Genomic DNA, 14,026 nt, shown 5'->3' on the forward strand with positions numbered 1-14,026 from the left:
GCTCTCCCCGGCCCCACCCCACGGGCGACGTCCAGCTTGGATAATGTGAGAGCTTGTCCCACTGGCCGAATACTGTCTGACGCCAGGTGGAGTCAGTAGGAAGCCCTTCCTGCCCCGGGGCCGTGGTACCTGCTGTGGAGTTGCCCGCACAGCAGGTACAGGTAAACGGGAGGCCACGCCTGCCTCCGTGTCATCACCGGCCTCGACTCAGCAGCTATTTATCAGAATGACGTCTTTGTGCAGCCCTAAGTTTTGTTCCAGGTGTGGGTTTGATGTCATTGGTGTGGCTTCTCCCTGCAGGTAACATCACCACCCGGATCCGAGCCTCAGAGACCGGGTCCGATGAAGCAATCAAGTCCATCCTGGAACAAGCCAAAAGGGAGCTGCAAGTACAGAAAACCGGTACGGAGTCCAAGTCTTCGACCACTGTCTTCCACACTTAGTTGAAAGAATTGTCATGAGCGTTCTGGTCGGCAGTAATTAACTTTGTGAAAAAAAAAAAAAATAGAATGTATGTTTTCAAGCCTTTAGGCAAGCACAGAGGGGAGCAGGTCTGTGTGATGTCTATTTTGCTAATAGTTACCATTCTAGGTCATTCCCTAGCATTGACTCAAGAATGTACCCCTGGCCTAGAATCTCCGTGACTTAAATTAGCAAGTACTTTGTATCAGATTCCCTTTTTTTCTTTTTTTTTTTTTTTGCGGTACGCGGGCCTCTCACTGTTGTGGCCTCTCCCGTTGCGGAGCACAGGCTCCGGAAGCACAGGCTCAGCGGCCATGGCTCATGGGCCCAGCCGCTCCGCGGCACGTGGGATCTTCCCGGACCAGGGCACGAACCCACGTCCCCTGCATCGACAGGCAGACTCTCAACCACTGCGCCACCAGGGAAGCCCCCAGATTCCCTTTTTTAAATGCAACACAGGCTTTTGCTACTTGGGTATATACTTGACCACAGCTGCTTTATGGAACAGACGTTGCCAGAGAGGAGCAGGAAGTGTTAAAGGGTGGATGGCCCCACCTCTGCAGTCAGTCGGCTTCAGGAATCGGCCCTCATAGCTCCCTGAGAGCTGCCTTGTGTAAGAGAACACCCACATTTCAGCTTTTCTGCGGCTGAACTTTGCTTGAGAGGCGCACCAGGCTGTAGATTCAGCTCAGACCTTCCGCTGGAGAGGAAACCTGAGTGCTCTACCCGGGGTTCAACACAGACACACCCCTGCCCTGTGCACGAAGCCCCTGCTCTGTGGAGTCCTTCCACCACAGACGTGGCCGCGAGGCCCCACCAGGCCTGGCTGCAGGCAGCTGTGACCACTTAGCACCTGCCACTACCTGGTCACTCCCCTGGGTTCCTGAGCTAGGGCCTGCCCACTGCCCCCCACACACACTGGCCCTCCCCGTCCCCCTCCCCCTTGGTGGCCACACCGTAGTCACCCACCCGGAAGGGGATCTGAGCTAACAAAACCACTGGAATTTTGGGATATAGCACATGAGAATGTTAAGTTTAAAGTGATCCCGGAAAGAGAGTCACAGAGCATTTGCACACGTAACACCCCCCGCCCCGCCCCCCATCACACTCGTGATCATAACTTACCCCTTCGGCTGGTGTGTCGCGGAGGCCATGTGGTCGCACAGCAGGCGCGTTGGCCCCTCTATCACTGCTCGGACAGGGTGCGTGAACATTTCACGACCGGGGAAACGTTGGAAAAACAGAGCCGTGAGGTTCTCCCCAGTAACCTGCATGCGGTGGCAGGTCGGGTCAGGATGAAGTGGAGTGAAAAAACACGGGGCGGTGCCGCCACCGTCTCACCTCTGTGTTTGCTCCGCAGCAGAGCCGGCCCAGCCTTCCTCGGCGTCCAGCAGCGGGAACTCCGACGACGCCATCCGCTCCATCCTGCAGCAGGCCCGCCGTGAGATGGAGGCCCAGCAGGCCGCCCTCGACCCCGCCTTAAAGCCAGCGCCGCTGTCCCAGACGGACATCGCCATCCTGACCCCCAAGCTAATGCCCCCCTCGCCCATGTCGTCGGTGTCCGGTTACTCTCCATTAGCCGTCTCCCTGAAGAAGCCCCCCTCGGCTCCCGACTCCAGCGCCCCCGCTCTGCCCAACGCCCCGGTCCTGAAGAAGGAGTCCCAGGACGTGCCCGGGCCAGACCTCCCGGGGGCGGCTGACTCCGCACAGGGGGTCCTCAGACACGTGAAGAGCGAGCTGGGCCGCAGCGGCGTGTGGAAAGACCACTGGTGGAGCGCCGTCCAGCCCGAGAGGAAGAGCAGCGCTCCCCCCGAAGACCCCAAGGCTGAAGAAGCCAGCGGCGGGAAAGAAAAAGGCGGCGGCGGCGGTGGCGGGCAGGCGCGGGCCGAGCGCGGCCAGCTCCAGGGCCCCTCCTCGTCAGAGTACTGGAAGGACTGGCCCAGCGCCGAGTCGCCGTACTCCCAGAGCTCAGAGCTGAGCCTCACCGGAGCCAGCCGCAGCGAGACACCCCAGAACAGCCCTCTGCCCTCCTCCCCCATCGTGCCCCTGTCGAAGCCCACCAAGCCCTCGGTCCCTCCGCTGACCCCTGAGCAGTACGAGATCTACATGTACCAGGAGGTGGACACCATCGAGCTCACCCGGCAGGTGAAGGAGAAGCTGGCCAAGAACGGCATCTGTCAGAGGATCTTCGGGGAGAAGGTAAGGGACTCGATGTGGGAGCCTGGGTCTTCCCATCTCCCTTCACTGCTTAGGACTGCGTATCTGTCTGGAGGGTGTGGCCATCACCCACTTAGTTAACCAAGGAGCATCATGGCTCGTCCACTCCCAAACTTCCGGGGAGGCTGGCCAGTGAACGTTCCATTTGCGGCATCCCCGTTGGGGGCCAGGTTCTGGGTGAGGCCCTCTCACCCTCCGCGGTCCTTTAGACCTCTTGTCTCACACTGTGAGGGGGTGGCATAGTCGCCATTTGACAGATGAGGAAACCGAGGCTCAGGGAAGTTAACTATGTGCCCCAAGCTAGCAGGTGACTGAATCGAGTTCTGTCCCCCCAGCCAAGTGGAGCCCAGAGGCGCCTCTGCAGGCTGTTTCGGCCAAAAGGATCTGATCTGATCACAGAGAGAGACGGCCAGCGTGCAGAGAACCAGAAGGCACTCGATAGAAACAGCAACGTAAAGCGTAGTTGTACCTCTCTCATAATTCAGAACGTGCTTGGGGCACCAGAGGGGTGAAGCAACCTGCCCAGGGATGCACAGCTAGAGGTGGCACGGGCAGAGCTGCACAGAGCCTAGGCTGGCCTCGAAGACCCTTGTTTCCACATCAGCCTTCCCTGGCTCATGAAAGGCCATGGTTTGTGGATGGGCTACCAGACCCTTTCTGTTCTTGGCACTTCCTGGTCACTGAGATTCTGGAATAATGGGAATTTACCAGGCCTGCAAAATATAAGAAAAACATAATACCCCGGGATAGTCTTAGATTAAACAATGAATTGCTGAGCATAATGAGAAGCGCTCCAGTCCCCTAAAAGACAGCCTCCCCGGGACTTCCCTGGTGGTGCAGTGGTTGAGAGTCCGCCTGCCAGTGCAGGGGACGTGGGTTCGAGCCCTGGTCCGGGAAGATCCCACATGCCGTGGGGCAGCTAAGCCCGTGCGCCACAACTGCTGAAACTGCGCTCTAGAGCCCGCGAGACACAACTACTGAAGCCTCCGCGCCTAGAGCCCGCGCACCACAACAAGAGAAGCCGCTGCAATGAGAAGCCAGCGCACCGCCATGAAGAGTAGCCCCCGCTCGCCGCAACTAGAGAAAGCCCTCGTGCAGCAACGAAGACCCAATGCAGCAAAAAAAGCAAAAGACAGCCTCCCCAAGGGCCACGTGGCTGGGTCAGCAGTGGCCTGCCCCGCAACTTCCTACCCGCCTTCCCAGGTCCTGCCTTGAGTTCAGTGTTTGCCATGTACCGTGCTATGAATCCTCGAAACACGGTTGTGAGCTCTTTGTCCCAACTTTGCAAAAGGTGACGGGGTGAATAGAAATGAGGATGAGAATTGAAAGTCCCTTGAAATTTCTAGTTCAGCGTTGTAAAAATATCATTTGAGAACATTTAAATAGACATTTGTGCTCATGCCTTAAATTTAGCAGAGACTTAATAGCATTGAACTTGTTTGGCCCATGAGTGCAGTTTATTCTGGAACTTGAGAACTTTTCAAAGAGTGATCGGATGCGGCCCCTAAATATCTCTGGGCTGCATCTGTGTCCTGTGGGGGGTGTTTGTGCCCATACATATGTATGGCCATATGTGAGCGTAACAAAGTCGGGTATGTACGTGCAACTTGTCGATCGTCTGCAGTGAGCTTCACTCCCAGGCTGGCTCCTTGGTTGCCACCAGCTCACCTCTGGGCCCCTACCATCGAGCAGGATGTGATCAGAGAGAGCAGACCTTTCTAAATGCCAGGCTGGCCCGGCGCCAGCAAAGGAGACGGGCGCCCGCGTCCCGCCAGCATCCGTCGCTCCTGCTCTAAAGGGGTCCTTGGCCTCCAGCACCTCGGCCTTTGCTGGCGCCACCAGGCAAAGAGCAACAGAGTTTCAGTGCTTCCTCCTCGGGCTGTCAGGACGACAACCCTGCAGGCTTGGCAGGATCGAGACCCTGGAGGGAGCCCCTCCCCTCCGTTTACCCACCCTCCTCTCCCTGGGAGCTGAAAGCTGGGACTGTGACCGTGGCTCCCCGTGCCAGGGCATCAGCCCACTGGTGACCTTGAAAAGCTTATCCCCCACCCCAGGCTGTTGCCACCCGCCCCCAGGGGTCGGTTCCGTGCTCGGCCCCAGGAGCGCTCCCCATGTGCCACCCATCCCGACCACGCCTCCGCGTGGCCACGCGTGTATCACTAACACATCTGCGGCCTCACACCAAACCCGGGGTGCTGATGCTGTGTGTCTTTGGTTGCCATTCCAGGTGCTGGGCCTGTCCCAGGGCAGTGTCAGCGACATGCTGTCCCGGCCGAAGCCATGGAGCAAGCTGACCCAAAAAGGCCGTGAACCCTTCATCCGGATGCAGCTCTGGCTGAACGGCGAGCTGGGCCAGGGCGTCCTGCCTGTCCAAGGACAGCAGCAAGGGCCAGGTAAGGGCAGCCCCGCCCTGGGCTGCTGCAGGCGGTGGGGGAGGGGAGCCTGTGCGGGGAGACCACCAGCCACGCCGTCAGCTGCTGCCTGAGAACCGCCCCCCTTCCTCCACCACCTGTTGCCATGGGACTGACTCAGTTTTTGGGAGAGAGAAGATTGTGCCTAGCTAATTTTATAAGCAGCAGAAAATGCGTTACCAATTAGGAAAATGCTGTTTATACATAAATATAGGTAAGAGTCAAGTAGCTAAATCAGGGAAGCAGGAAAGGAAATCAGCCAGAGGAGCAGAACGAAGGGTCTCATGGGTGACGGCTTCCGCTTGCCCGCCAGCCAGTGGCCCCGCTTTCTACCGGCAGTGCTTTGCCTGCCAGCGCGGACGGCCAAACCCCGCCCCGTTCTGGCCCTCCCCGTAAGGAGTGGGTGCCCTCCCTTGGGCCTTTGGGGCCCTTATTGCTGTGTTCCGGGTATTAGGAAGCTGTAACCGCCCCTCAAGTTTGTTTCCTCGTTTAACTGTACCCATTTCTCTCGTTCAGTCCTGCACTCCATGACGTCACTCCAGGACCCCCTGCAGCAGGGCTGCGTGAGCTCAGGTAACTAGCCATGTCTGCTGTTTTGAATGAAACATTTCCCTGCCTTTTGTGTTTTCCTCTGGTCTGTACTGGGGAGACTTGAAGGATCCCTCGTTCTGGATCCGGTGAGCTGAAAACATGGTACCCTCCAGTCAAACTGGATTCGTCGAGGTCGTAGTTTCTAATGGAGAAGGAGAGAGTCGGCGGCCGAGTGCAGGCCCCTCCAGCGTTTTCTTGTTCCTCACCGTGCGCTTTCATCAGTCCGTCGGCTCCTAGGTGTGAGGCCCTGTGTTCGGGGCTGGGGGCTGGGGTCCAAGTCAGAGACGGATTCTGTGCTCAGGGGGCTTCCAGTCTCATAGCAGGGGACAGGGGACAAGGAACGGGCATTGCAGTTCAGGGCGTGACACTCAGGAGAGTGGGACTGAGGTTGGGGTCCAGCCTGGGATCAGGTGGTGGAGGGCCTAGAGCCCGGGCCCAGGAGCTGGGCCTGCTTCCGGGCGGCATCTGAGAGCCCCGAGGCCTGGTCTTTGAGGTCACATCTCTGCCACGTGGACTCCTGGACACGGCAGCCCAGGCTGGCCCACACCCTGATTCCTGGACCCCTTCCTTGTCCTTCCTGTGTGCCCGCCTGTGCCAGGCTTTTCCCACCCAGCTCCCAGGAACAGCCAGCATCGTGAGCTGTTCCTCTTTTTTTCTTTCTTTATTTTTCTAAACATGTTGATTAGTCTCCATATCCCATTGATGCATTGAAAACACAAACAAAGCTAAGTGAGGAGCGTGGAGCCCGCCAGCCTGCTGGAAGTTTGACGAGGGAAAACACGTGTCGTGAGGGGAACAGCTGGGCGGCAGCGGCCTCCACCGCTTCGAAACTCCAAACCCGCACACAGATGCAGCCAGTGCTGGGGGCAGCTAAGCTCCCGGCTGACGTTCTCTTGTGTTTTGGGTGTTCCACCTTGAGGGGTGGAAGGCTGTATCTAGCCCAAGCTCTTGGTTTTCTTGGCTGGACCTCTAAATGGAGTGGTTGGCCCTCTGAGAAGGATCAGGTGTACTTCCTTCTCCCTGCCTTTCTGCGTTGGCCAATTTCATTAGCAGGTACTGGAGAACTTACACAGCACTGGCGCCCACTCAAAACACATTAGAGAAAATAACGGACGCGGTTGTTTGTGCTAGAGTTTTGCGGACGTTTGCGTGGAAAATTCTCCTTGCCTCTTGCTCTAATGGAAAGCTGGCCCCCGGTTAAACTCTCCGAGTATCTGCTGCCCCATCAGAGTCAGGACCCAACTTGGCAGAATGTGACTAACGGTTTTTAGATCAAAACCCCTTGTTCCTAAATAAAATAAGAAATCACCTGCAGTCCCAGGTCGGCTGTGATGGATGCCAAAGCCTTCCCCGTGTCGGAACAAATCCTTAAAGAACGGCTCTTTACTTTCTATTGTGTAGCGAGCACTTGCTGCTGTGCTGCGACATCCCTATGACCGCCACGTTTCCAACCTGGGAACAACTCACGCGGCTCCTCAGAGGGCTGTAAGTGATATTTGTAAGAGATCAAATTACTTCATAAAATAAGGAGATTTAAACTCTTGGGGAGCCTGCAGATTGAAGGAGGGAGGGAGGCAGGAGGCAGTGAGCCCCTGGGTACAAGCGAGTGCTGTAGAACTTTCCCCTGCTTTCTGTGAAGAGGCCCGGGCAGGCCTCTCTGTGTCATCTCCGCAAGACGGAAGGTGGATGGCCGACCTCTCACTCGACGCGCCTGTTGTGAGTCAGCAGTTGGGAAGCCATCCGTAGAAATAATAATTATGGTGATTGTGGAGAAAGGTGGAAAACTTATTTCTTACATTCTAGGAAAATAGAAATTTTTTTTTTTAAGTCACGATGGTAGCTAAGCGAAACTGTTTCTCTGGATCAGGAGAGACTAGAAAGTGCTTGTCAGAATGAAAAGACAGATGATCACGTAGCGGCAAGACTGTGGGTGGCAGTTTTCCTTGTTTGAAATTTCTTTACTATCAGCGTTATCCTTTCGGGAGTGTTTCTAAAAATTAAAGTAGCCGTGCCTTTCGGTATGTGGAATTCAGATTTGAAAAACAGAATTCCCTTATAATGATGAGTGTTGGTAAATCAGTGGGATGAATGACTATTGGAGACGCCGGGATCTTTGACAGCCTAAAAAATCAGTGTCTGGACTTCCCTGGCGGTTCAGTGGTTAAGACTCCGCGCTTCCAACGCAGGGGACGCAGGCGGGGAGCTAGGATCCCGCATGCCGCGCAGTGTGGCCAAAAAAAAAAAAAAAACAGTGTCTCGGAGGAAGCACTCAGCATTGCCCCCCAAAAGGTAGGGGAGCAACGCCTCTGGCCTAGGATTTCTCCAGGATTCTGATTCCCTGCTCTCGCCGTGGCTACCACGGAATCCTTCCAAGAGGCCCCCAGACCCAGAAAGATGCTCTGTCCTTGGCGGTGGCTCCATGAGGCCTCTGCCCAAGGCAGCTCAGCGTGGTGGCAGCAGATGGCTGCAGGAAGGTAATTCTGACCCTGGGTTGGTCTGTTCCTGAATATTGGTGAGAAACACTCAGTGTCTGAGAATCCAGGCTGCCGAACTGGCCCGGCCATCGGTTCAGCCTCCCAGGTGTGGAAGGACTTTGGAAGACCCACCTTCTGTCCACAGCCTCGGTCTGAGCAGAGATCGTGTGGGTCTAATGCAGGGCTCTGTGCTTAGTTTCCATGGCGATGAGGTGCCCCGGGGGTGGAGGGCCTCACTCAACTAAACAGCAAACTGCTGACACGGGACTCCGTTTTCCTCGCTAAGAATTCCTGTCTGCCTCTTTCTGCCCAGCCCTGTTGCCCTCAGCATCTCAATTTTCCTTAATGATTTCTGTGTCAAACTTGCCGATCAGGTTCATGATAAAGGAGAGAGAAACTGAAGTTCCCAGTGCCTCATCACTTTTTCCTCCTGGTGGTTGTAACCATTTCTGAACGTTCCTTTGATGATTCGAGACGTGGGGTGATGGCCTTGGACACTGAGGAGAATTGATGCCACTTTCAGCGAGTGACCTGCGCTGTTGAGGCCTTGATGAGGAGAACGGAGGGTTCCATACCAGTCATATGAGTAACTTAAAAAAAAACAAAAACGGTTTTTAAAGGACCGAACTTCAGATCAGTTACCTGTTCCTATATTTCCTCGTAGTCTAGTTTCACATTTTTTTAAATATAAATTTATTTATTTTTGGCAGTGTTGGCTCTTCGTTGCTGCGCGCGGGCTTTCTCTACTTGCGGCAAGCTCTTTGTTGCGGTGCGAGGGCTTCTCATTGCGGTGGCTTCTCTTGTTGCGGAGCGCGGGCTCTAGGCTCGCGGGCTTACTTGCTCTGCAGCATGTGCAATCTTCCCGGACCAGGGCTCAAACCCGTGTCTCCTGCATTGGCAGGCAGATTCTTAACCACTGCACCACCAGGGAAGTCCCTCTATACACATGTTTCTGTTGGCTTCTTTCAAAGTCCCCAGTGTCTTGGGTTGTCGTTAATCTAATATGGCAAGACAGAGGTGCAGGTAGTCCTTTGGGATTGGTTCTCCGAGTCTCCCATTTGTTTGTCTCCCATCCCAGCTATCATGCACCCTGCGTAGCAGTGGCAGTGCTCAGGAGAAGCAAAGGAAGCGCTCAGAGAAGGAGAAAGGAGGGACCAAGTAAGGCTTGTTTTTTCTGTGTGGCCTGTGGTCATTGCTTATCAGTTAGGAGGGTGTTTTTTTTTTAAAGAAGAAAACCTTGAGATGTAATGAAGGTGTACGTGTGTGTATCCGTGTAGGTAGTACGTAGGTACCTAGTTAGATGTGATCTACAATTGGATTGTTTTTTTCCTTTTCATTCCTTAAAGCTCATTTCATATTCATGGTTCCTTGGTGTGATTAATCTTTTTGCCCCAAGGGAAAGAAGGAGACAAGAGACAACTCCAAAGCGGGAGAAAGAAAGGGGAAGGAGCAGATTTTTCTAAATGTGACTCAGTCACTCATCACCTTATGGAGAATTGACAGGAGTCGCCCATGCGCTCAGCTTTGTAACTTTTTACTCTGGGAGCACTTCGTTACTGTAGCTCACAAGCTTCCACGCCCAGATGGATTATTGCAAGCCATACCGACGAGAGGATGGCCCAGTCTCCTCGGATTAATTATAAAATACCCAGCTTTTTCCCAGCGTGTCAGGCAGGAACTGCGGCTTCCGGAATCTTCTCCGGCTGTGGAGAATTCCATGGCTCCTCGTCACTGTTCTTGCTCAGCCGACCACCAGTTCCCTCCTGAGAAGATAGCAGCTGCGTCCCTCTCTAACGGGGGTGGTCCCACGTGTGCCGCCTCCCTGACATGAGCGCCACGGGGCTGTATGCTGCACATGGCCTTACGCAGCCGGAGAGTCCCAGGGCCACAGCTCCCGGTGAGGGGCAGGCCAACCTTCCTTTTTAATGTGCGGCCCTTGCCTGGTACCCATGAAATGACCAGGAGAACACGTCCACGGTTTTAGTGTTTTAAACTCAGCTTCCTTGAAGAAGCAATCCGTTCCTCAGTTTTGGTGACTAAGTCAGGGGGGGCATTTGCATAGCACATTAATAAGAAGAGGAAGGGCTGGCCGAACCCCCAGAGAATTCCGTGGCACCGGCTAAGGAGGCAGAATGCTTTGTTCAGTGCCCTGGACTAGAACTGAGTTGATTTTTTTTTTTCCTTTCTTTTTTTTTTCTTCTCTTTCATGGAAATACGTCAGTGAAAGTAACTATTGGTGCTCTCTGAAAAGAACTCTTCTAACCGTCATTTATTTTGAATACCTGAAAAGATTTGTATATACATAACTGATTTATACATGGCCGTAGGCAACAGATCAAAAACAAAAGAGAATTCTGGAAAGCCACGTGTGAGCTAGGAAGTGACCCCTCCTGAGCAGGTGACCGCTCTGCTCATCATTAGTCCTGGGGCTCAGCCTCTGCCCCCCACTCACCGGCCATGAACTTGGCAGCCAGAAGAACTAAGTGCGCATTCATTTCTCTCTTTCTTGGTTGTGCCCTGCATGACGGCATTTCAGTGTTACCAAGAGTGCCACGATAAAGGAATTGTCTGTCCTAAGATCAGAAAGGTCAGGTTTCTGGAATCAGACGCAACCTACCCTAACGTTTGTCTGTCATCTGGTACATGTGGGCGCAGGCCGGTGGGGAGGCCCGTGGTGCTGAGGGCGCCCCAGGAGGTGGCTGGGCCGTGAAGGGCAAAGGGGTCAGGGCGGAGAACATTGCAGGTGGAGAGCTCTGCGGGTGCAAACGTTCATCGATGGCTGAGGATGGGGCATGTGCGGAACCTTTGAAAAAAAGCGAAAATAGTAGAAGCCCCGACTTTAGAGGCCTTCTGTTTTTCTTTTAAAATAACAGGAGGAAAGTGGATTACGGAGGAATTTTGTCTTTTCTTCATGTAGAATAGGGTTCCTGTTGCCGCCTTAAGGCCCGTTATGATAAGAAACAAAGTATGGAGATCAGGACAGAAGGGGGGCTCCTTGCTCCTTTGAGGTGACCTCCGTCACCTGCCCCCGTGGCGGCACTGGGCCCCAGGATGCCCAGCCTGCCGCCCCGTGGGCGGCTCTTTATTGAGAGGAGGTGGGCTTCCAGAGCATGGAGAGGCAGACTGAGGCTCAGCGCCCCCAAGAGCGGCCTCGGAGGGCAGGGCGGGGGGGCAAGGCCGTAGGGAGGTAGGACGGCTTCTCATGAGCTCCCCGGAAGCTGCGCCTCCCTGCGTTACCTCCGCGCCTGAGCTGCCTTTTCAGCTCTCCTAGCGGTTCCGGGCATTTGTGGGATTCCTTATGGCGCCTGAGCACGACCCTGAAACTGCCTCGCTGCAGCACCAACCAGGAAGGCAGAGGGAGCACGGAGAGGCCCTTTCACTCCTGGGACGCCGTGGGCTGGGGTGGGGGGCGGTGAGGGTGGTGTGGAGCCGAGCCGGCCCAGCCTGCCCTCCCCTAGAGCACACTGCACCCGCAGGCCCCGCGCAGGCATCCCCGGAGCAGCAGCCACTGAGCCAGCCAGCCCACTCGACGCTTTCGTCTCAGAGCAGCAAATGCTGGCACCACGGTCCCTGGGCAAGGCCGCTTCTGCACAAATCAGCCCCCAAGGGTCTCGTTCCTTGAGTGGGATTTGTCACTGGGTCTCTCCAAAAAACGACGAGGGAATCAGAGTAACCCAGAGTAAGAAACTTTTATTTTTAATTATGGTTTGTGGGTTTTGGGTTTTTTTTTTTTTCTTTGAATAAGTAAAATGCATCATGGCTACAAAATGCAGGATTTAAGAGAACTTACACCCTTTTTCAAAAATAAGTCGCCCTCCTCCCTCATCCCCAGGCCCCCAGGTGCTCTCCCCCAAGGCCCTCCTGTTCGTTTCCTTCAGAGAGTCTCTGCATCTAGATGTTCGTTGCACACAGAAGGGAGCACGCAGTGCTCAAGGTGTGCTTTGCTTTTCTTACCTGGCAATAGTCTGTAGAGACTGCCCTAGGCTGGGACATAAAGAATTTCCTCCTCTTTTCACTGCTGTAGGGAATTCCTGTATCTGGACATGCCATACTTTATTTAACCAATCACTAGTGAGAGATATTTAGATTGATTTTTTTTTTTTTTTTTTTTTTTCCCGCGGTACGCGGGCCTCTCACTGTTGCGGCCTCTCCCGTTGCAGAGCACGGGCTCCGGACGCAAAGCTTCAGCGGCCATGGCTCACGGGCCCAGCCGCTCCGCAGCATGTGGGATCCTCCTGGACCGGGGCACGAACCCGTGTCCCCTGCATCGGCAGGCGGACTCTCAACCACTGCGCCACCAGGGAAGCCCCCTAGATTGATTTTTAACAGCAGAACCTAAGAAACGATCCTGCGGCGAGCAGCCTTGAGCACGTGTGAGCAGCAGCAGGACGTGGTGGCTCAGAGCCAACTGCAGAGGGCTCGTCTCATCTCAGCCACTGAGCACCTGTGTGGCCTTGGGCAAGTGACTCGACCTCTCTGTGTCTCAGTTTCTTCTTTAAAATAGGAAAAATAAAGTACCTATCTCCTAGACCTTCAGGAGTTTGAAATGAGTTCATGTATAAAAGCCTCCAGGGCAGTGGCTCGCACAGAGGAAGTGCTAGTTGAGTGTTTGCTTTCCTACTGCTGCCCTTGAAACCACTGCCATTATGTCATTTCGTGCGCACACAGATAGCTATAGAACAACGTACGTGCACACATGAAATGTCAGGCTCCTGGCTTTAAAGCAGAAAGCGGGTCCAGCACTCACTCCTTGGGCGGAGACTGTCAAGGGAGAGCCTGGCTGGGTGGCAGCCGGCGCAAAGGGTCAGCTGCAGGTGACCTGCATGCAGCTCTCCAGGTTCCTGGCTTCCCTGAAATGCCGTCCATCTTTGAACATTGTCTGTCCACCTGCCATTCCATGAAGTTCACCCAAAATCTTGAGCTTCAAGAGTAAGACTACAGGGCTTCCCTGGTGGCGCAGTGGTTGAGAGTCCGCCTGCCGATGCAGGGGACAAGGGTTCGTGCCCCGGTCCGGGAAGATCCCACATGCCGCGGAGCGGCTGGGCCCGTGAGCCATGGCCGCTGAGCCTGCGCGTCTGGAGCCCGTGCTCCGCAACGGGAGAGGCCACAACAGTGAGAGGCCCGCGTACCATAAAAAAAAAAAAAAAAGAGTAAGACTACAGGTCATCGCTCAGGCCATTTGGGGCAAACTAGTGCAGAGCCAGGCCATCTCGTCTGGATACAGGGGTGACTGTGGGCACAGGTGAGCGGCAGCGCCATCCCGCTCAGCTGCTCTTGGTTGCGTGGCCTGGACCCTCGGTGCTGGCGCGCCCTAACTGCCCGTTAGGAGAAGGCCCCGGCAGGCCTTTGTCACGGGCCTCTGGACACGTGTCCTTTCTCTTCCCCTTAGACTTCCTTCGGAGAAGGGAATTTGCAGTACACTGGGGCATTCAGTCCAAGAGGCAAAAGTAGGTCACAGGTGCAAATGAGGACTTCAGTTTTCAATGGTTTGCTTCCGGGGAAGGATGAAGAAGCTTAAATGCTTAAAAATCCTCAGGTAATTTTTAAAAGGCGGTAAGAGTACAATGAAGAAACTCATATACTTGCACCTTTTATGTGCCAAGCGCAGCACTAATACCTTTGATCCCTAAGTGGATCAAAGTGGAAATGATTTATAAATAAATTTATTAAATAATAATAAAATAAAATCAGATCCAAGATGAACACTTAACAGAAAATCAGATGCCTCAGTTACCCCAAGAGGCATGCCCTTGTGTTCAGGCTGGGAGCTGGGCAGAAGGGAAGGGAACCCAGCAACAAAACAGTGGCATAGTCAGAGCCCGGTTTATGAAGTTTTGCAACAGAAAGTGTATGACCCATCTGGCCTGTGAT

General features: G+C 54.5%; 1 protein-coding gene across 12 annotated transcripts in view; it reads left to right on the forward strand.

Moving 5' to 3' along the window:
- The window catches only part of CUX1 (cut like homeobox 1), a 383,965-nt gene that overhangs the window by 316,757 nt on the left and 53,182 nt on the right, over positions 1 to 14,026 (forward strand). For 7 of the 12 annotated variants that reach the window (XM_089895747.1, XM_022587992.3, XM_022587997.3 and 4 more), the window contains 4 exons: positions 301 to 402; positions 1,823 to 2,661; positions 4,907 to 5,072; positions 5,607 to 5,663. The exons of 4 other annotated variants lie outside the window; for them this stretch is intronic. In XM_089895747.1, the coding sequence (XP_089751873.1) occupies positions 301 to 402; positions 1,823 to 2,661; positions 4,907 to 5,072; positions 5,607 to 5,663 (1,164 nt within the window). The remainder of the gene's footprint in view (positions 1 to 300; positions 403 to 1,822; positions 2,662 to 4,906; positions 5,073 to 5,606; positions 5,664 to 14,026) is intronic. One more of the 12 variants, XM_022587989.2, reaches the window with a different exon arrangement.

The sequence above is a fragment of the Delphinapterus leucas genome, chromosome 15 (assembly GCF_059928025.1).
Source record: "Delphinapterus leucas isolate spDelLeu-1000000601 "Yukka" chromosome 15, BTC_Dleu_Yukka2, whole genome shotgun sequence".
NCBI classification, from domain to species: domain Eukaryota; kingdom Metazoa; phylum Chordata; class Mammalia; order Artiodactyla; family Monodontidae; genus Delphinapterus; species Delphinapterus leucas.